General features: G+C 39.8%; 2 protein-coding genes across 4 annotated transcripts in view; both read left to right on the top strand.

Moving 5' to 3' along the window:
• Nucleotides 1-1,382: 1,382 nt before the first annotated feature.
• On the top strand, nt 1,383-6,797 carry LOC133636926 (zinc finger protein 319-like). The gene is made up of 2 exons (XM_062030447.1): nt 1,383-1,728; nt 3,595-6,797. Exon 2 carries the CDS (start codon nt 3,702-3,704, stop codon nt 5,484-5,486), a length of 1,785 nt encoding a protein of 594 aa, XP_061886431.1. The 5' UTR covers nt 1,383-1,728; nt 3,595-3,701; the 3' UTR covers nt 5,487-6,797.
• Nucleotides 6,798-8,189: 1,392 nt separating this feature from the next.
• The window catches only part of LOC133636975 (casein kinase II subunit alpha'-like), a 25,436-nt gene continuing 11,187 nt past the window's right edge, over nt 8,190-22,438 (top strand). Inside the window, exons 1-13 of one of the 3 annotated variants that reach the window (XM_062030451.1) lie at nt 8,190-8,453; nt 10,390-10,495; nt 10,573-10,766; nt 10,867-10,978; nt 11,405-11,506; nt 11,931-11,981; nt 12,055-12,114; nt 13,099-13,182; nt 16,639-16,749; nt 16,872-16,973; nt 17,417-17,517; nt 20,738-20,886; nt 21,064-21,139. In XM_062030451.1, coding sequence (XP_061886435.1) covers nt 10,660-10,766; nt 10,867-10,978; nt 11,405-11,506; nt 11,931-11,981; nt 12,055-12,114; nt 13,099-13,182; nt 16,639-16,749; nt 16,872-16,973; nt 17,417-17,517; nt 20,738-20,886; nt 21,064-21,125 — 1,041 coding nt within the window. In that variant the 5' untranslated portion in view covers nt 8,190-8,453; nt 10,390-10,495; nt 10,573-10,659 and the 3' untranslated portion in view covers nt 21,126-21,139. Of the gene's footprint in view, nt 8,454-10,389; nt 10,767-10,866; nt 10,979-11,404; nt 11,507-11,930; nt 11,982-12,054; nt 12,115-13,098; nt 13,183-16,638; nt 16,750-16,871; nt 16,974-17,416; nt 17,518-20,737; nt 20,887-21,063; nt 21,140-22,438 lie in introns of all 3 variants that reach the window. The other 2 variants (XR_009822794.1, XM_062030450.1) reach the window with 2 other exon arrangements.

The following is a 22,438-nucleotide window of genomic DNA, read 5'->3' as shown; positions in this document are numbered from 1 at the left end:
GCCCAAATGCAGCTAAGATAGGCTCCAGCACCCCCCGCGACCCCGAAAGGGACAAGGGGTAGAAAATGGATGGATTTAGATTTAACATTTAGATATAATATTTAGAGTAAACAATGAATTTAAACTTAATGAACTTGATGAAAACAAGCTAAATGTGAGAAAAATGTGTTAAATGTGAAAAAAGTGAGTTAAATGTGAGAAAAGTGAGCTAAATGCGAGAAATATATCTGCTACAAAAGTGTGCCTGAACTTTTACAATCGTTACCCCATAATATTGTATTATTTTTATTTTGAAAAACAAAAGTAGAAGTAGCAGGTACATCTATCACTAAAATGTTGGTTACTGTATTTTAATTGACATGTCTTGAACGTTGAAAATGAGAGAAGAAACAATTTTCTCTTATTCAAACCTACAGTGTTGGTTGCGTTTTATTTAAATACAATGTTAATGTATTGGCCATTAACTGTTTACTTGCTTTTTTTCTATCTATAATTTTTGTATAACTTCGCCTGTCGTGTTCAGTATCCAGTATTTATTTCGTTGTCACACTGGTTGAAATATTTTTGCTAAAGTTACTGAATCGATCTCAACTCACTGAATGGTATTGTTTAGGGCTGCAACAACTAATCGATTAAATCGATTAAAATCGATTATAAAAATAGTTGGCGATTAATTTAGTCATCGATTCGTTGGATCTATGCTATGCGCAGAGGCATTTTTATTTTTTAATTATTTTTTTTTATAAACCTTTATTTATAAACTGCAACATGTACAAACAGCTGAGAAACAATAATCAAAATAAGTATGGTGTCAGTATGCTGTTTTTTTTCAATAAAATACTGGAAAGGATAGAAATGTAGTTTGTCTCTTTTATCCGATTATTAATCGATTAATCGACATAACAATCGGCAGATTAATCGATTATCAAATGAATTGTTAGTTGCAGCCCCGGTATTGTTCTAAAAAAAAAGTATCGTACCTGAATCGTATCGGCAACCACAAATTCGGAATCAAATCGTTACGCCTCTACTTCTTCTTCTTCATTTTATGGCGGGTCGCAACCAACGTTATAGGTGCAAACCGCCACCTACTGTACTGGAGTGTGTATCCTCAGGGTGAGTACTTAGGTTACAGACTATGTTAGTGTATACATATCAAATATATATTTACACAAAAGCACACATAACAAAAGCGTAGAGAAAAAGAAAAAAATAATAATCATAAAAATAAAAAAACAAAAAAACTATACTTTAAGTATTAAACCTGTGATCTTAAGATATCCCATTAGAGCCTTGCTAAATTCTTTATTGTTTTTTACACCTCTACTTACTGCTGTCTGTGCTGAGGTCTAGCTGTAAATATGTCAGTTAAGTAGAACGGGTGAAACACTACCCCCTAGTGTTTTGTTGTAAAAACGTGTAATATGTCTCCAGCAGCTCCTGGTCGTCTTTGTTAGATTGTTCTTCGGACAAACCGAGCCGTCGGTCTCATCTCTTCACCCAACCGGTGCTGTGTAGCGCACTCGCACCGTGGAGCGGTCACAGCCGCACCGGCACGGCGGCGACAACTCCCTGCGTGGCGGTTTCCGGTGTTCGTCCGTCAGCGGGAGGATGGCGTCTGGCTTCTACCGCATCCCTTCTACCGCCGGTCCTCCGACCCCCACTTACCGCGAATGTCGTCGGCGCCAGTCCGAAGACTGCAAAGAAAAACACCTATAAGCGAACCCGGTAGGTTTTGTTGAATGACTGTTTGCACATTTATCGCATTTTAAGACATGAGAACCGCGGCTGCAGCTCGGTGCTCGGGGGAGGCCTAGCTAGTTTGGATTCGGGGTCAGTTCTCCGTCGAGGCTCACGTCTAACGGTGGACCAGTCAATCTGGCCTTTCATAAAAAGCCAGATCGGGCAAAGCGGCGATAGCTTCTGGGCGTCGCTTACGTCCTTTTTTGTTGTGTGAATTGTGTTACTTTTACTGGTAAATGGAGGATCAGATGTTGTAGCTAGGGGGAGATGGCAGGCTACAATAGTGAAGGCGGTGCAGTTGTTAACGTTCCTGTAACTAGCTGCTAGCTGTTAGCTGCTAACTGGCTATTAGCTACACACTAGCTACAAACTGGTGTGTTTTTTTTAAATTTTTTATTAAATCGCTATTCATTAACTTTTTTCATAGGCGTAAGCTCAGAAAAGCTATTTTTAAAACGTAGCGTCGTATTTTACTACGTTTATTTCTTGAGCTTGCTCTTAAAGCAACCATTACATTGAGGTGTTTTGGCAGTTGAAATCAGGAAATAGGGCCGAGCTTGATAGCGGCATTGTTTATTAGTCAAACTGCTTTTAATGTGTATTAAAAAAAACACTCACATAATGACTTCCAAAATGTTAGATTAGCTAAAATATGTTAATTGTTAGATGTTAAACTTTGACAATTTTCATAATGACCTCACATTGTATCTTACTTTTAAGTTATAACTTGCGCCATTACATGTCTAATAAGCGTTTTTATGTACATTATTGAGCAGTTGTATGACTTCATATAACCCCTGATTTCCACAGGATGATAAACGGCAGCGGAACGCCATCGCAGACTCTTTCCGTTTTAATCCAAGTCAATGTGTCCGTTTCCGCCACCTCTGGAACGGCACCAACATGGCGGTGACGTTCCACGTCCCTCCGCTAAATATCCGCAGATCTTCTTATATTTGCCGGTCACTGTAATGAATCTGTTCAATTTAGCTAAGTTCTGCTAGTGTTGGATAGAAAGTCATGCACAAACACAAAACAAAGTATCCGGTTTACTTTCAAAATGAAATAGGCTGTCTTCAAGGCGGATCGTATTTTATAGTTTAAAACATCTTAACTGGTGGGGACTAAAACATGAAGTCAACTTGTCAAAGGATGGAATTTCACCTTGTTGGCACAAATGGATGAGGACATGCCAATTCTTGAGGTTCAACATTTAAGAACCAAAAACAGGCATATCCCAGGGAGCTATATGGGGGCCTGTCTCAAATACCAGCTGAACCAAAAACAGGTATATCCCAGGGAGCTATATGGGGGCCTGTGTCAAATACCAGCTGATACGGGGGGTTGGGAAGCAGGGGAGTGGTTTGTAGGAGTTCAATGAAATGTATGTATGTGCGTGTGTGTGTGCACAACGCTCGCTGGGGATGATCTTACGGTTGTGTTGTTGCTTGCTACAAAAAAATGTTTGTTGTTCTGCAAGGCAAAACGGGCGTCTTTTCCACGAGTCACGTCAAGTCAATGCCTTCACAAACGCACCTGTCTGTGGGCATTGATGGACAGCAAAGGTTGAGATGTTACACAGTGTTTACTTTAGTGTTTTCTTTACAACGTGATAATGCGTGGAGTTGCGAGATCTCATAACAGTCCGCGCTATTTCGCTGCACGTCGAAGTCGCAACAGAACAGCGGTGGAGCTTGCTGTACGGCAGATGGTGGTGCAGTTTTGTGGCGGCTACATTCCGCTGCCGGTACGCATCTTGTGGAATTTAGGGGTTAGTCTGTGTTTCTGTGCATCACATCAGTGCAGCGGCGTTTGCCTTCTAATTCTCCAATTGTCATGTGTTCCCTCCAGGTCTCATGTTTATCTTCAAGGACGTGTACATCCCACATTTAAGACTCCAAATCAGTCTGCTGTGTGTGGCACTATAAACCTCATCATCCGAAATTCTGAATCCTTGAATGGAAAGTGGAATGATGACAGAGGCGTGGCAGCAGCAGCAGCAGCAGCAGCAGCATGTGGTGGCTCCACCTTCTGTAGTTCACACGCTTCCTCAGACGACGGACACCACTCTGGCCTGCACTGTGTATGGAGTTGTCCTTCAACCAGACTCCTCTCTGCAGCAGCAGCAGCTGGGCCAGCAGCATGTAGTACAATCGCAACAGCCCTCCATGCAGATAGCGGATGAAAGACACAAGTGTGGAGCCTGCGGCCATGACATCTCTCACTTGGCCAATCCGCATGAACACCAGTGCATGGTGACCCAAGACCGGTCCTTCCAGTGCACACAGTGCATGAAGATCTTCAGCCAGGCCACGGACCTCCTAGAGCATCAGTGTGTCCAGGTGGAACAGAAACCTTTTGTCTGTGGAGTGTGTAAGATGGGATTCTCCTTGCTCACCTCTTTGGCCCAGCATCACAACTCCCACGGCAATGGCAACAACCCAATGAAGTGCTCCATTTGTGAAAAAACTTACCGTCCCGGCTCTGGAAATGTCACTCCCACCTCGTCTGCAGCCAATCCTCAGCAGCCGTCCACTGGGGAGACATCTGGTGGCGGTGCAGCAATCAGTGCCTCATCCCCGCCTGCTTTTGAGGCCTCTGCACCAGATAGGCCATACAAGTGCTCAGTGTGCCATAAATCGTTCCGGCATTTGTCAGAGCTGACCCGCCACGAAAGGGTACACACAGGTGAGAAGCCGTACAAATGTGACACATGTGATAAAAGCTTCAGCCAGTCCTCACATCTGGCGCACCATCAACGCACACACAGCTCAGAGCGGCCATATAAGTGTGCTGTGTGTGAGAAGAGCTTTAAGCACCGTTCTCACCTTGTGCGCCACATGTACGCCCATTCAGGCGAGCACCTGTTCAAGTGCAATTTGTGCGAAATGCACTTTAAGGAGTCGTCCGAGCTCCTGCACCATCAATGCCAGCCCGAAGGAGAGAGGCCCTTTCGCTGTGGGTCGTGCGGGAAGAGCTTCAAGCGGCCGTCGGACCTGCGGCAGCACGAACGCACTCACTCTGAGGAGCGACCATTCCAGTGCGAGGAGTGCCAGATGAGCTTCAAGCAGCAGTATGCTCTTGTACGCCACCGACGCACTCATAAAAATCCTGCTGACCGCCCTTTCAAGTGTAATCTCTGCGATAAAGGCTTTCTTCAGCCCTCCCACCTGCTTTACCATCAACAGGTGCACGGTATGGAAAGTTTATTTAAGTGTGCATCTTGCCAGAAGTCTTTTAGCCAATCCGGAGAACTGCTGAGGCACAAATGTGGCGGCGAAGTAGAGAAGCCCTATAAGTGCGACGTGTGCGGCAAAGGTTACAAAAAGAACTCGACGCTGCAACGCCACCAAAACACTCACTGCACAGAGAAGCCGCTGAAATGCTCTCTGTGTGACAAGCGCTTTGTGTCATCCTCAGAGTTTGTCCAGCACCGCTGCGACCCGACCCGCGAGAAACCGCTGAAATGTCCCGACTGTGAGAAACGCTTCAGGTACTCGTCCGAGCTGCAACGCCACCGCCGCGTCCACACCGGAGAGAAACCGTTCAAGTGCGCGAGCTGCGACAAGAGCTTCAAGCAACGCGAGCACCTGGCCAAGCATCAAAGCGTGCACTCGCGGGAGACGCAGTTTAAGTGCGTGTGGTGCGGCGAGCGGTTTGTGGACCTCGCCGCGCTGCAGGAACACACGGTGCAGCACACGGCCGAAGGTGAGAGTTTCCCGGAAGCGCCATGTATCCCGTGAACGGTGAGGTTCTGCAGGCTTGGACATCAAACTTGTGTGCCAGCCTCAGCGCTCACCTTTTTATAGGATATAACACGCCTGTGAAACATGTCTAATGATTTGTAGTAGCCAATATGTTAACCTCCTTTGAGTAAAAAGCAAAACCTCAGGATCAGGAATCCTTTAGTTAGTTTATATTTGAGGTAAAGACTTAAAGAGCAAAAAAGGCGTGTGATGTAAATGTGGGTCTTGACTAAGAACAGTACTGTGTGGGACCTTTTTTCTGTGGTTGCATGTGAAAGTCTGTTTTTTTTTAATTGTTTACGCTTGTGGATGGCAAGACAGCTGTTATATGTGTGCTCATGTGTATTGCCCCTGACATCCATGTGCCTTTGTTTTTCTTTTAAACAGATCTTGTTTTAATAATTTCATGTCCGGTATAGCAGTCCTTCCCATCAGCGCATAGCGACGGCCCTGTGCAGCAGTATCTTTTCACATACTTAGGTAGTGTCATCTGTTTGTGCATGACTATTTATCACACTTAGTATCACTGTTGTATTATACGTTTGTTTATTTAGGAAAACACCATAAGAAGATGAGAAAAAAAAAAAAGTGGATTTGTGGAAACTGTATAGCCTGTGTCCTACAATGTGTTATTGCATCTTTGTATTAAACGACTAGGTAGCACATACCTATCATGTCATATGAACACTTGACATGTGCAATAGAACATGCACAATGTAATATTTATGACTACTGATTCAATGAATAGTCTACCCTGTTAATATAGATTGTGTGTGTGTATGCGCTCATGTAAACTGAAAATGTGTAGTGCTTCTGTTACTTTTTTGGTTTTTTGACTTTTAATAAGCTTGCTGATATTTTGCAAGGACTTAAGTTTCAGTTTGAAATATCACATTTAATCTGACCATCTTTCAAATGCTATATATGGGTAAATTATAAGAAAGTAGCAAATTACCATGTGGTAAATCCAAATTGAGTAATGGGACTTATTCCCTGTCCAACCTGAGCACATAACTCCTAGCAACCCCAAAGTTGTTCAACGTATGCGTCTCTTAGCACTGAGGATGAAGTGAAATATATACAAAGGGAAGTTTCTATATTCCCTACAACTTTTTTTGCAGTATATTTAAAGAAAGCTTTGGGGGGGACAGAAGGTAACCGCTGGAGTGGGACTAGTTGTATCACACTTTAATTTGGCTTCAAACTCCAAAAGGGTAATAATGAGCTGATGGAATGCTGGAGTTACACAAATGGGTATCATATAGACTCCTGTTCATACTGTACACATACATGTAAAATAAACCACATTGAGGAAAATAAGTGTTTGCTTTTATGTAGGGTGTGATTCTAATGCATTGTTATGTGTACTGCTATTTATTTTACAGTTATTTGTATTTGAGATTTACAGAGGCATGTTTTCCAAGTTGCTTTACATTAGTACTTCTCAAATAATGGGATGACAGGGGGGAATTTGAATTAGTGTAATTATTTAAAAATAAATAATCAGGTTCTAACTAGTATTTCATTACTGGGAGTGGAAAACTACTGCTGTACATAAGTGATAATAATGTTCAATTCCCTCAAACATTAACACATCCCCCACTGTTCAAAAGTTTTAGAATGTTTTCTGAATTCCCTAATTTATGATTAGGCCTCAGTTTGGTATATCGAATGAACCCAGTGCAGTTTGAGCTTCAATCGCGCCCTGTGCAAGACCCCCAAGCTCCATACCTTTATTGTTGACCCAAATTCTGCGCCCAATGGGTTTGACTTGATCTTTTTCCCCCTCATCCTTGTGGCGCCCTTGTACAATTGCCCATGTGACCCATTGCTGAAACCACCACTGGAAGAACCCCGGACTAACTAGGATGAGTGTCCAAAGTGCAGCTCAGTGGCTATTTTTAGCACAACTTTTGCTTATTAATTCAATATGAGTCTGAATGTTGTCTATCTGTGTTGGCCCTGCGATGAGGTGGCGACTTGTCCAGAGTGTACCCCGCCTTCCGCCCGATTGTAGCTGAGATATAGGCTCCAGCGACCCCGAAGGGAATAAGCGGTAAAAAATGGATGGATGGATGGATGATTGAAATATAAATAGTATGCTAATTTTACTTGTCACCAACCGTATAACTCTAAGCTCCGATGTTTTGTTTTGGTAGCTTAGCATACCTTGACCTACATTGGATTGGATTTATCATCTTTAATATAGAAAATGTAACACAGTGACATACCAGCATACAAAAGTGGGACACCCCTGAGCTAGGTAGATATCAGAGGGTATTACAGAATGAAATTAAATAATATACAGATACACATAAAATGTCTTCATTCTTAAGAAATATCGCAGCCTTTTGTTTTCTAACAGTGGAGGCATCAAAACCTTTTCTACAGCAGGCGTTTGACACATTTTGCTCAAGTCAATTATGCTAAGATGTCTAAACATCCATATCTTAGCAAACAAAGCAAATTAGTTTACTATGTAACAATGATTTAAGATTGTTTTTAGATTATGCAGTGCGCTAAACAAAAACAAAAAAAACGAACTTTGGACGAAAAAGGCCCCCGGGCCGCAATTTGGACTCCCGGCTGTCTCAGCACGATGGGGGTAAGAATGGAATGTACTGTATGAAATAACACATGCCATTATAATTTCGAGTGCGCTCAAGTGAACGCACTTATGCACTCAAAATGCCGACGCCTACTTTCGTAGATGCGCACTCAAATGTAGCTATGCACTCACCAAGCATGAATGATTAGTTCCGGTTAATCACAGGAAGTTCGTCTCCACTAAAAGTACCGCCACCATTCTTCAGAATTTCCAATGCTGAAGAAGAGTTCTACGTGTGTCAACAATGTCCGTGCCTGTGGCGCTTCAGCATCGTTGGACTGACAGAGCAGGTCTGCCGACTGTTAGCAGCTATTGCTAATATTCCTTTCGACGGGATTTGACACTTCCTCGACGAGGTTAGCCAATTAATTTGAGCCTTACTGTTGATTTGAAACACAAGGGTATGTTCCCTTAGCATCTTGTATGACCATAGGGTCACTTTTGCCCATCTATTATATTAATACATTATTCCAAGTTATAGCAGCTTGCTAACTCAACGTGTCATGTCGGTAAAACACTGCAAACACTAATAGTTTAAAACGAGAAACCATAATTGCGTTAAACAAATCAGCCTAGTTAAATAAGTAGTATCTTATTTTGGGGGGTGAAAATAATGTCATCGAGCAGAGGGGGTTAATATTGTTTACATCCTAACCAAATTTTATATTTAAATTATTATTTGTGGGCCAAGATGTGCTAAGCTATTAAACATGTTGAAAAACTAAAATTGTTCGTCTCAATTTTATTATATACCGCACAGGTATCAAACTCAAGGCCCAGGGGCCATAAATGGCCTGCTACATCATTTTATGTGACCTGCCAAATCATTCTAATGTGGACCGCCACATAATTTTATCAGGGACTGCCATGCCATTTCATGTTGCCCTCCACAACATCCTAATGTGGTCCACCTCACCATTTAAGTGGCCTGTGAAAGGCTTGAAGTAAGAAAGCACTTTCTGGCTGAATGTATTCGTTCTTTCAACTTTGACCGGAAAATGTTGCATGCGCAATTGCATATGTTCTATCCATCCATCCATTGTCTACCGCGTGTCCCTTTCGGGGTACTTTAATAATATCTGATGTTCCAAGCGGTTTGTTTTTATGGTTATCAAAAATAAACACATACATATCTGCTTGTCTGCTTGACTTACGATTTCAAAGCAAGTTATCCATCAATCTTTAAAAATGACAATAACCAAGACCAGTTGCCCTTGCAAATTGTGTAGCAAAGATATTATACATGTATTTAAAAATAAACAATCAGGTTCTAACTAGTATTTAATTACTGGGTGTGGAAAACTACTGCTATAGCTAAGTGATGATAATGTTCAATTCCCACAAACATGAACACATCCCCCACTGTTTACATTCACTGTTACATTTGGCCCTGTGAGGGCAGCTATAATTGCAATGTGGCCTTCAATAAAAATTAGTTTAAAGGACCTGATATACTGTTTATCATAAAACTGAGATACATAAATGCACGTGACTGGGTGGGCGGTACTGCAAATGTCGGCATTGATTCATGTGAATCCAAAAATATTCTTACAAAACACATTTTGTAGAGAATAATTACAGTTTTACATGCAGTAAACAATGTGAAATACTGTTGTAAATGATAAATGAAATGGATAAATGAACATTTAATGTCACTTTTGCTCCAAGTTCTTTTTGGAATTAAATATTTTTTCTCACCTTCTTAATCAAAGTGCTGGCAGTTGCAACTTTTTTTAGCCCCATGGTGGCTTAATTTGCAGTGGTACTTCATTAAAAAAAGAGACCTAGTCACCAACATGTGGTGTAAAGGCCCAATTTATTTTCTTTCTTTAGTTGAGTCGTCGTCTTCAACTGCTGCTGCATTTGTGACACGCTCGCTGCAGAGCGGAGGAAGTAGTACATGAATGAGCTCTTCCCTGGTGAGACTGAGTGATTTGGTTAATGTTTTTGGTTGGCCAAGTTAAAATATTTGGCCAGATGTGGCACGCGAGCCGCCAAGTGAGGACTCCTGCTGTAGAATGTTTCGTGGGCCAATAAAAATAAACTGCGAGCCACACGTTGAACGCCCCTGCGGTGGGAAGTCCTGACTACTATTTATACGTACACAAAGTTGAAAAAAGTCTAAATCTGATGTAAAATTCAAACACATTTAGTGTAATTAAGTTTATAAGAGAGTAAAACTTGTAGAAAATAGTTCTCAAATCCAGCTAATAAGACATAATGTTATTTAAATAAAATACGTTTATAATTGTGTACTTCGTATATATTTTTTTCTGTCTTGTGCCCTTGCAGCTGGCGAGTCTTCATCCCATCCGGCCTAACATCCTGCTCAGGGGCATCACACACTCCATCATTGTCGCTCTTTCCGTCTCCACCACAGCTCTAATAGACCAGCCTGGTACTTCTTATCAGCGCGCACACTCAACCTTAACAATTAATAAAACCAGCAAAACAGCCTTAAAATCACTTGTTCAGGAGAATCAGTGCGCTGCCCTCCAGTACCAAGTCAACGGAAATTCTGCGGAAGCTGAAAGTCTTCACCAAAGTGCCGTGAAACTTGCAATGCCAGGATCCTCTGCGGTCAACAGCAAGGCTCGGGTGTACACCGATATCAACACATGGAAGAACAAAGAGTACTGGGATTATGATGCACATGTGCCAAACTGGAAGTAAGCCGGCTGGTCGCCTGTATCACAGCAATTGAAACTCTTTGGCTCTTCTACTTTGGTGGCCATTTATTTTAACATTGATTTCCTCTGTGTATCCCAGTAATCAAGACAACTACCAGTTGGTGCGCAAGTTGGGGAGAGGGAAGTACAGTGAGGTTTTTGAAGCCATTAATGTGCCCAACAACGACAAAGTAGTCATGAAAATCCTCAAGGTGAGTCAATTTTTTAAGCCTTCTTGTTGCTCCTCATATTTAGATTTTTGTCGTTCATCAGCTGTAATGTTCATCTCTGTAATGTTTAATGTAATCTCATTATTTTACATTTTTATTTATGTCCTATTCTTTATTTTATCAACAGTTATTGGCATGACTTCTTTTTTCCTGCTGTGTTTTGGTTTGTGTGTTGGGGCTAGTTCCACATTTTTGGAAACATATAATTACTTTATTCAACATACTTAAATAATCAATATTTAAATGTTTGCCTATTGATTCAGATTTGTCTAGTCTCAATCATGATGCATCGTAGAATCGATCATTTACCCTGATCCTAATATACACCCATGCAGTAATTTATCCAATGGGAGGCTGTATTTTCATATTACTGACAATGAATCCCTTTAAAATCCTTTTTCAACATAGCCTGTCAAGAAGAAGAAGATCAAGCGGGAAATTAAAATTCTTGAAAATCTACGTGGGGGAACCAACATCATCCACCTGGTTGACACAGTCAAAGACCCTGTGGTGAGTTTGATTCCTGCGATTCCATACGTTGCGTTTTTTTTAGTTGCAGCAATAATGTAAATCAGGTCATGCTTGTAACAATGCACCGTATGTTTGTTTATGGAGTGATCATGAGTACCACCTGGAGTCGTGTGAAATGCGTACTTTGCAATGGTACTTGTTGTACCATTGCAAAACAAAAGGTGAAAAACATCCCTAAAGTTTGATCCCATAAGTCTGTTTGAACTATCACCACTAAATATGTTACACAACTTCAGACAACCATATCTCTAAAATCTGAGCAAGATTGGTTAGGAATATGTGGCCATCATCATGTATTAGTTAACTAATTGCCCATAAGTCAATAATTGTTTGTCACAGCCATGTGATAAAACTGATTGACTTGCTGCTCTCAGTTAAGGCTTGTGTTGTCCTCTCTTTGCAGTCTAGAACACCAGCACTTGTCTTTGAGTACATCAAAAACACAGATTTTAAGGTACTAATCAAACACACTTTATGACCATCCATGATTTTGTGTCTGAATTGCTGGTACCAACTGCAATCCACAGGAGCTTTACCAGAAGCTGACTGACCATGATATCCGTTACTACATTTATGAGCTTCTCAAGGTAAAATAATATATTTGTGTCTGTTTGTTGCTTACATGAATATGTTTCAAATTAGCATTACAATCGGTATAGTTGACTTTATTTTTTAATTTTTAAACAAATCAAATGCAATTCAAACTCCTTGATAAATTGAATAAACAGCAAAAATGGGCAGAAAAAAGTAAGTAAAAATTAAGAAGAAAAGTCTTGGAAAATAATTACAGGTAAAGACAAAGTTTTCACTTTCCTAAAAAGAAACCCTGTAAATGATGACGTTGGACTGTATATAATACAGTTTAGGGGTGTCAATGTTAATGCATTAACACATATCACAAACAAACAAACTGACTGGTGCGTTCACTTGTGAATTTTGCTTAATTAGCTATTTTCAATATTATTGCCGAATTGTTTTAAAATTTGTATGTCATACTTTATAACTGTTATAAGTTATTGAGCAAATTACGTGCATTCAAGTAAAACTTTTTTTTTTTTAAAGTTTGTCTTTGACATTCTGACAATATAATTGTATTTGTATCAAAATATCATGGTCTTTTTTTAAGTTAATTTAAGTAATGCAGGCAAATAGCTGTTATGATTAATCATAATTAATCAAAATTCGAAGGTGTGATTCAAATTACTGAATCATTTGACAGTGCTATTTTCTTTCTTATTTGCTTAAAAAAGCTAAGCAGGCTTATGTTTTGTAATTTGTACCCTTGCTGTACCAAATTTAAACAAACTGTCACCATAATACAGAGGTACGCACCGAGCCGTAACGGTGCAGTACCGGCATTCCCCTGTTAAATACACATTACACGATAGAGAAGGACCACCAGGGAAAGTCGATTACTGTAGCAGTCATTCTTAAAAAGTGTGCTGGGACCAAAATATCTTAGAATACATTTAGTACACAGTTGATGGTCTGAGTTCTCTGTAATGTTTCCTTTAGAAATGTCAGCATACAATGTATACTTTGTGTTATCTACATGTTCTTTGTCTCTTAAGGCTCTGGACTACTGCCACAGTATGGGCATCATGCACAGAGATGTGAAACCTCACAATGTAATGATCGACCACCAGCTGAAGAAGGTGCTTTGACTTTGTTCACTTTCTATTGTAATTATAGTCATTACCACAGGTTGTCAGCGTGTTACTCAATTTCAATCGTAAGGGACTTTGGATGATGGCCAACCTGGATGAGTTGTATAATCAATATTGTCTCTCCCCCAACCAGCTATTAATAATATACTGTAAATAACCATTCGGAATAAGAAGAACAACTTTAAAGTAATCCACAAAGTCAAAACACACCAAACACTGAGACATTTTAAAAATATATCTTCCCATCGTATTGTAGGTCTGATATTCGCCTTTAGAGGTTGTTTGTAATCTGTATTGTAGATAACAGCCGGTACTGCTCTCCTACATCACAATAAGGTCCATTTCCATTTCTATTGTATGGTCCTATCATATTTGGCATCTTTATAATCATTGGTGACCACCTTTGGTGGAATCCCAAAAAAAAGGAAAAACAAAGATGGTAATCCTTTAGATACGTAATAATCTTAAATCTCACAAGAGAGCTTGTATGTTGTTATGCTTACGAACAGTTGAGAGTTGAACCTCCCCAGGGAGGCGTCCAGGGGTCATACTGACCAGATGCCCGAGCCACCTAGTCTGGCTCTTCTCGATGTGGAGGAGCATCGGCTTTACTCTTGAGTTCCTCCTGAATGACAGAGCTTCTCACCCTATCTCTTACGAAGAGCCCTGACACCCTACCGAGGAACCTCATTACAAACGCTTGTACCCGCAATCTTGTTTTATCGGTCACTACCCAAAGCTCATGACCATATGTGAGGGTAGGTACGTATATCGACAGATAAATTGAGAGCTTTAGATTTTGGCTCAGCTCTCTTTTCACCATGACGGACTAATGCAGAGTCCACATCACTGCAGATGCTGCACTAATCCGCCTTCCCAACTTACAATCTATTCTTTACTTACTCATGAACAACACCCTAAGGTACTTGAACTCCTCTACGTAGGGCAGGATCTCATCCCCGACCCAGATATGGCACTCCACCCTTTTAAAGAGTGAGAATCTTGGACTTTGACTTGGAAGTGCTGCTTCTGATGCTATTTGCTTCACATTTGGCAGCGAACTGGAAGTGAGAGCTGAAGATCACAGCCCGATTAAGCCAGCAGGACCACATCCTGTGCAAAAAGCAGAGATCCAATCCTGCCACCTGATCCCCTCAACAAACTGACTGCACACATAAATTCTGTCCATACAGAATTTGTGACAAAGGGCAGCCCTGGCAAAGTCCCTCATGGGTTTGACTGACTGCCGGCAATGCGGACCAAGCTGTGACACCGGTCATACAGGGAGCCAACCGCCAAAATCAGGCAGTTGATATATACTCTCGGAGCACTCTCCGCTGGATTTCCCTACATGATCAATGTTTTCCGGTATAAGGAATAATTTGAAGACCTCCTTAATCTTATTTACACGTCTTCCTGTGAGGAACAGAGACTGAGGTAGTCAAAAAGATCCTCAGTGGCGGATGAGATTTGCCCGAAATTCCTTTAGTTTGTGGATGCTGCGGAGCTGTCTTTTTTGACGAGACTCTGCAGTCCCTCTTCTTAAAAAGAAGGGGGACTAAAGGGTGTGTTCCAACTATCGTGGGATCACACTCCTAAGCCTTCCTGGTGAGGTCTACTCAGTGGTACTGGATAGGAGGCTCCACTGGATATAAATAGATATGATCCAAATGGTTGTATACCTCATGGAGATTCACAAGCCATTTTGAAAGATAACAGGGGGAGGATGTCTTCCTCGCCAGTTTCGGTCCTAAATGGCTGTCAAAGTGTACCAACTTGTTGGATTATCTACTCCTGCATCTCCAAGTGAGATGCATGACTTATGTTCTAGCAAAAATTACGGGAAGCAAGGAAACAGCAGACCACTAGATGATGTAAACATAGGCACACACGGAAGTAAACACGGCGCCGCTATAAATAGTTTGTCTGCTTGACCGCTTACAATAACAATATCACTAATACTTGGTTAATATTCAAATCACGAAATGTAAATGGAGTATTGTTGGCGCTTTTTGAATGGTTATTTATTGAATTTTATGGGCGAAATAGAGGAGCTCCAAGTGGCTCCACTGTAAGTGGACTTTTATGTACAAGTTAGAATGCGTAAAAAAAATCAATCTGTCGTCATGTCTTTCATAATGATTGTAAACGATAGGCAAAATGTAAAAAAAAAATGCAGTTCCCCTTCAATGAAACATAAGCGTCATGTAGCACTATTGCTAAGTGCTGAACAAGAAATACAAACTAGATCACTTACTGTGCAATGACTGCTCTTACAAGGATGCAGACTCAAAGGTTGTTCTTATTTCCCATTTAAATGACACACACGAAGGGTTAAAAGGAAAAGCTGCTGCCTGCATACATCGTCTTCAGTTGTCGTGTCTTACTTTCGGTATCAGTATGTAAATTGAATGTCACAAATTAACAATTTATCTATTTCTGGCTAAATCCTCCCATTGAGAGGCATGATTTATAATCTAGAATCAACTTCCACCAGTTGAGACGTGATGCAACACCAACAGTAGCATGACGCCAGCCGACTCAATATAGCAGCATAAGCTAGTTAGCTCTCTTTGTCGATGCACCGCTAATAAATATTTTGTCTGCGTTAGCGCTTTTAATAACAATACCGCTAATATTTGGTTAATATTGGGGTCACTATATGTAAATGGAATACTGTTGGCGGGTTTGGGTGGTTATTCAGAGAGTTGTGTGGGCGTAACAGAGGAGCCCCTATTGTCTTAATTGTTAGCAGACTTTTTATTTATTTAGGATTTTGAATGCATAAAAAAGAACATATGTGTTCTTGTCTTACATAAGTATTAAGTATTAAGAGTGATAGACCGCACATCTATTTCCAATGTTTGCATATTTCCAGTATGACTGATCTGCTGATATGGGCAGAGTGCAAACAAGTTCCCACCATGACGTCATCTAACACCAATCTACGGAAATTGCTGAAGACATTCGGACCGGAATATTCAAAATGGCCGTCTGAAATTGTGGCACTTTATGACGTTTAGACTGTATTTTCACATACTTGGCGGATTGGAAATACGATTGGTTTAACGGATACACTAAAACACAATTTTGCATATAAAGTCCACTTGATTTTTCATTACACTGGTACTTTAAGGGTGCATGGCAGTATGTTCAGCCAGTCTACATGTGTTTTGTGCATGATTTTAAAGCTAGGTGATATTTGGCTGTAGAATATATTTTAAGAGGCTTGATTGGTGTAGAATGCTCTAATTGATGCTTAAACTCATTCACATGGCTCACTCATTTATCATTATTTTACGACAATATATTGATTTCTCTGCCACAGAAAAAAAGTCGATAATCTGAAGAATGAGACCGTTAAATGTGTGGCGCTTTTGTAAAAACAATATGACATTTTGAACTAAATCATTATTGTTTTGTTTTTTTACATCTATGCTGTAGCTGCGACTTATTGATTGGGGGTTGGCAGAATTTTACCATCCCACTCAGGAATACAATGTCAGGGTGGCATCCCGCTACTTCAAGGGCCCAGAGCTGCTTGTGGATTACAAGGTACCTGGTATATGCTTTTAAGGATACACACTGCAAAACATCTGAGTTTGTTTAATCTAATGCTACATGCTATTTGCAGTATATTCTACCTAGTAATGTAACATTTGTATCTATTCTGCCAGATGTATGACTATAGTTTGGATATGTGGAGTCTTGGGTGTATGTTGGCGAGCATGATCTTTTTGAAGGAGCCATTTTTTCGTGGCCAGGACAACTGTGATCAGGTGACATGCCAAATAAAGTATCATTATGATTTTGCAGCAAAGATCAATTATGTCAGTCTTGATGACTGTTTTGTTCTGTCTCCCTGTAATGTTTGTCTAATCTTGAATGGGATTGTGCTGAAAATCTTAATTTACCTTCGGGGATTTAAAGTATTTCTGATTCTGATTCTGATGATGACAAAAAATCCTACAGGTAATTTAGAATGTCTCAGAAGAATAGATACTTTTATAGTTTCTATTTGGGGAATAATTCCATATTTTCTTTCACTTTCAGTTACCAAATGTCACAATAATTATAATAAATTACATTTATTTGTCCATGTACTATAATCTATGAGTTGACTGACAATATCAGGAACACAGTAAAATTCCAAGTTACTTGTTAATTGCACTGTAATATATAGCATGCTGTCTGTAAGAAAAGTTGCAATCTTGTCTTTTAGTTGGTCCGCATCGCAAAAGTACTTGGCACAGACGAGCTTTTTGGCTACCTGCAGAAGTATCACATAGAACTGGACGCTCGCTTCAAAGACCTCCTGGGACAGTGAGTGTTGGCAGTCTCTTTTGTCTGTTAGTTTGACCTTTGAAATTGGAAAATACACAATGAATCATAAGAATTTTGACATTACCATGGCATTGTGTCATACCACCAACATCACATTGTACGTACTGTATTCAAAGTGTGTAGCAATTAATCATTTATCTGGTTTTACTCTTTGCTGAGGGTGGGTAAAGTAGCCACAAATTGTTCTTAATTTGCAGTAATACGACTCAAATTAAAGTGAAAATTAGTCATTTAAATAATTACTTTAATAAGAGTGAGTATTCTGTGAAAAAAAACTACTCGTGTTGCCAATCAACCTATCTCCAGGTGCATTTTTTTTAGGTCAGAGGAAGCCGGAGTAATAAAGAAAATACAACATAAAGTATTTTGTGACAAATTACACAAAAACGTTTAGAAATATGTTTAACATTTTTCAAATAAAATTGAAAAGTTTTTGTTTTTTTAAATGTATATACATTATTTATGCTGATCGCTCAAAAGTAAGTATAAGTATGTCAGTCAAAGACAAATACAGTACAAGCAAGTCAAGTAGAACTGTACAATTTTTCAACCATCAATTATAAACATTGACCAATATTTTGCAGAAAATTAGGTATATTTTGTTTTTTAGGAAGCATATGCAATATTTATGACTAATCACGGTGTCTCCAGGTGTGGAGAACACCTCTTAGAAAGGTGGCGTGCAAACTGCCGGTCAGACGCCGTCTCTTCATGTGATGCATGAGAAACATTCCTTTCACGTTTAAAGGTAATAATAGCATGTTTTAACATGATAGGCAGTTTTACCTGCATTATTAACAGCAGGTGACTTGCTGATTTTGCCACCGCCTCAAAGGGGATCGAAAACACGTCATTCATTCAATGTTGTAACATGCTGTGTCTGCTAATGTTTCTGGTAGTATTTTCTCAATATGATGCAATATCCACTTTGCAAGTATTGCAAGTCGCCCTGTTATCTTCCTTTGTCATGAATAGGGATGGGAATTGATAAGATTGTTCCTTTTCCAATTTCACTTTCAATTCTGCTTAACGATTCTGTTCTTTCTCGGTTATCTTATCAACTCTTATTTGAGAACAAAAAGGTTAGCATCAATTGTGTTTAGTTTATAGGTAACTACCTTACAAAGCCAACAGTGAGGTTTTAAGAGGCACATACGTATCATTGAAAAAAATATTTTTTTGAAAATGTAAGGAATAAATATTGTTCTGTAGAATTTATATATAAATAATATATATAAATAAATAACTCATATGTTGAAATTACACAATAATTTAACATTTAGTAACATGTGATGATAACTCATTATATGCAAAGTGAGATATGCCAAGCCTTGATTTGTTATAATTTTGATGATTATGGCTTACAATTTATAAAAACCTTGAATTGAAAATCTTAGAAAATATCAATCAATCAATCAATCAAAGTTTATTTATATAGCCCTGAATCACTAGTGTCTCTAAGGGCTGCACAAGCCACAACGACATCCTCGGCTCAGATCCCACATCAGGGCAAGAAACCCAATGGGATACAATGAGAAATCTTGCAGGGGGACCGCAGATGTGGGGACCCTCCCCCTGGGCGACCGGTGCAATGGATGTCGAATGGATCTAGTTAATAGTGTGAGAGTCCAGTCCATAGTGGGGCCAGCAGGGGATCATCTTGAGTGGAAAATAGTCAACAGCGCAGAGATGTCCCCAACTGATGCACAGATGAGTGGTCCACCCTGGGTACCGACTTTGAACAGTTAGCGCTTCGTCTGTGGTCACCTAATAACCTCTCCACGCAGGAGAGGGGGGCAGAGCAGAAAAGAGACGGCAGATCAACTGGTCTAAAAGGGGGGTCTATTTAAAGGCTAGAGTATACAAATGAGTTTTAAGATGGGACTTAAATGCTTCTACTGAGGTAGCATCTCTAACTGTTACCGGGAGGGCATTCCAGAGTACTGGAGCCCGAAAAGAAAACGCTCTATAGCCCGCAGACTTTTTTTGGGCTCTGGGAATCACTAATAAGCCGGAGTTCTTTGAACGCAGATTCCTTGCCGGGACATATATACAATCAGCAAGGTGGGATGGAGCTAAATTGTTTAGTATTTAATACGTAAGTAGTAAAACCTTAAAGCAAAATATGGGGTTTCAAAAACTGTAAGCCAACTGAAAGTGAACTGCTGACATTAATGGACTTTTACATTATATTTTATTTTATTTTAGTTTCACCTGTATAATCTAATTGACTGAGTGAAAATGTGCTGGAAGGAAAAGTTGCAACTTTTCTCCGATGATAATTGAACATTCACCTATCAAAAAAGGGAACATCTACTGTGGCAAAATGCATGCAAGCCTTTGATTACAAACTTATTCAATGCTTGGTGAGATTTGTATAGCAACAGACGTGAACTGGAGCAAGTACTGTCCGCCTCGGAACCAGTCAGAATCTGTCTCTCATCATTTTCATCTCAACGAGAATGCATTTATTTCAATTCAGCAAATAATAGCGGTTCAAACGCAAAATTAATTTACGTTTCAGCATATTGCTTGTATGTCCTCTTTTTGATGACATAACAGCCTTGCAATTATTACAAGTAGCGTTGTTGCAATTGTTTTATTGTAAAAAGACTGTAGCGAGTTTCTGCCGCCGTTGGCGCCATTTTGCTGTCTGACGTCACTACGTACAGGTTGTTGCGTAATGACATTACTCCCACCTGCAGAAATCGTTAAGAGAATTGTTTGAAAAAATGACAAGCAATACCAAGGAATTGATACACTGGGAGCCGGTTCTGAAAAAGAACCGGTTTTCGATTCACACTCCAACTGGTAAATAATTATAACATCTGTGCTGCTGATCAGCGCAGTGCATGGTTACGGAAATCATCGATAAGGAAATCGTAAACAAAACTGTCAAATGATTCCCAGGAATCGGAACACTGGAAGCGGGTTCTCAACAAGAACTGTTTTTCAATTCCCATCCCTAGGTAATACAGGTGATCGGTATTAGTATTGGCCGATCTCACTCATGGATCATCAAAATCAGCAGCTAAAAGCCCTGATCGTAACATCCCTGGTTCAAGAGCCAAAATGAATATGACCTTCAAGCAAATGTCGAGAACCACTACAACACACATTAACAATAGCATTTCCACCACAACATCAACCACAGACTACACATGACCAATTCCAATAAGCCACTTCTTTGTGTGTTCAGGCAAACACGAAAGCATTGGCAGCAGTTCATCCAAAAAGAGAACCAGCGCCTGGTGAGCCCAGAAGCTCTGGATCTACTGGACAAGCTGCTATGCTATGACCACCAGCAAAGACTAACAGCAGCGGAGGCCATGACACACCCCTACTTTTGTTTGTAGCACATTATTGAAGTTATTACAAATCTTGCTATAAAACTAAACATTGTAAAATGCATTTTAAAATCGTATGCTTTTCCTAGATCAACTCAAATCATTGCCACATATCAGTGAACACACATTTTAATGTGTGAGGACAGTTGAAGTGACTCTGTGCCTTTTTGTGTCTCAGACCCTGTGTTGAAAGAACAGGCCAATAATGCAAATACAGACAATACCTCCAATGCAACATGAAAACCACAAAAAAGGTAAGTTGCACATCACCTTGCATCACTTGCATACAAAGTCCACTGTGTTTTTCTCATTACTAAAACAAAAATCAGAGTCGTGGCGGACGTAATTCTTTCGTGGCGGGCCGCCTCAAATAAATGAATGTGTGGGAAACACTGAACATCTACATAGGTGTATAGAGGCCCATTTCCAGCAACTATCACTCCAGTGTTCTAATGGTGCAATGTGTTTGCACATTGGCTCAGAAGGCTAATTGATGATTAGAAAACCCTTGTGCAATCATGTTCACACATCTGAAAACAGTTTAACTCGTTACAGAAGCTACAAAACTGACCTTCCTTTGAGCAGATTGAGTTTCTGGAGCATCACATTTGTGGGGTCAATTAAACGCTCAAAATGGCCAGAAAAAGAGAACTTTCATTTGAAACTCGACAGTCTATTCTTGTTCTTAGAAATGAAGGCTATTCCACAAAATTGTTTGGGTGACCCCAAACTTTTGAACGGTAGTGTATACTGTATATATGTATATGTATGTATATATGTATATGTATATATATATATATATATATATATATATATATATATATATATATATATATATATATATATATATATATATATATATATATATATATATGTGTATATGTATATATATATATATGTGTATATGTATACATATGTGTATATACAGTATATATATATATATATATATATATATATACAGGTAAAAGCCAGTAAATTAGAATATTTTGAAAAACTTGATTTATTTCAGTAATTGCATTCAAAAGGTGTAACTTGTACATTATATTTATTCATTGCACACAGACTGAAGCATTCAAATGTTTATTTCATTTAATTTTGATGATTTGAAGTGGCAACAAATGAAAGTCCAAAATTCTGTGTCACAAAATTAGAATATTGTGTAAGGGTTAAATTTTGAAGACACCTGGTGCCACAAACTAATCAGCTGATTAACTCAAAACACCTGCAAAGGGCTTTAAATGGTCTCTCAGTCCAGTTCTGAAGCCTACACAAACATGGGGAAGACTTCAGATTTGACAGCTGTCCAAAAGGCAACCATCGACACATTGCACAAGGAGGGAAAGACACAAAAGGTTATTGCTGAAGAGGCTGGCTGTTCTCAGAGCTCTGTGTCCAAACACATTAATGGAGAGGCAAAGGGAAGGAAAAACTGTGGTCAGAAAAAGTGTACAAGCGATAGGGATCACCGCGGCCTGGTCAAGATTGTGAAAAAAAACCCATTCAAAAATGTGGGGAAGATTCAGAAGGAGTGGACAGCTGCTGGAGTCAGTGCT

Source organism: Entelurus aequoreus, linkage group LG02 (assembly GCF_033978785.1).
Source record: "Entelurus aequoreus isolate RoL-2023_Sb linkage group LG02, RoL_Eaeq_v1.1, whole genome shotgun sequence".
Classification (NCBI taxonomy): Eukaryota; Metazoa; Chordata; class Actinopteri; order Syngnathiformes; family Syngnathidae; genus Entelurus; species Entelurus aequoreus.
This window is presented reverse-complemented; position numbering and strand designations above follow the sequence as displayed.

What these genes read in the sequence shown, in the direction of transcription:
- LOC133636926 (XM_062030447.1), top strand. Translation starts at nt 3,702, where the DNA reads ATGGAAAGTGGAATGATGACAGAGGCGTGGCAGCAGCAGCAGCAGCAG.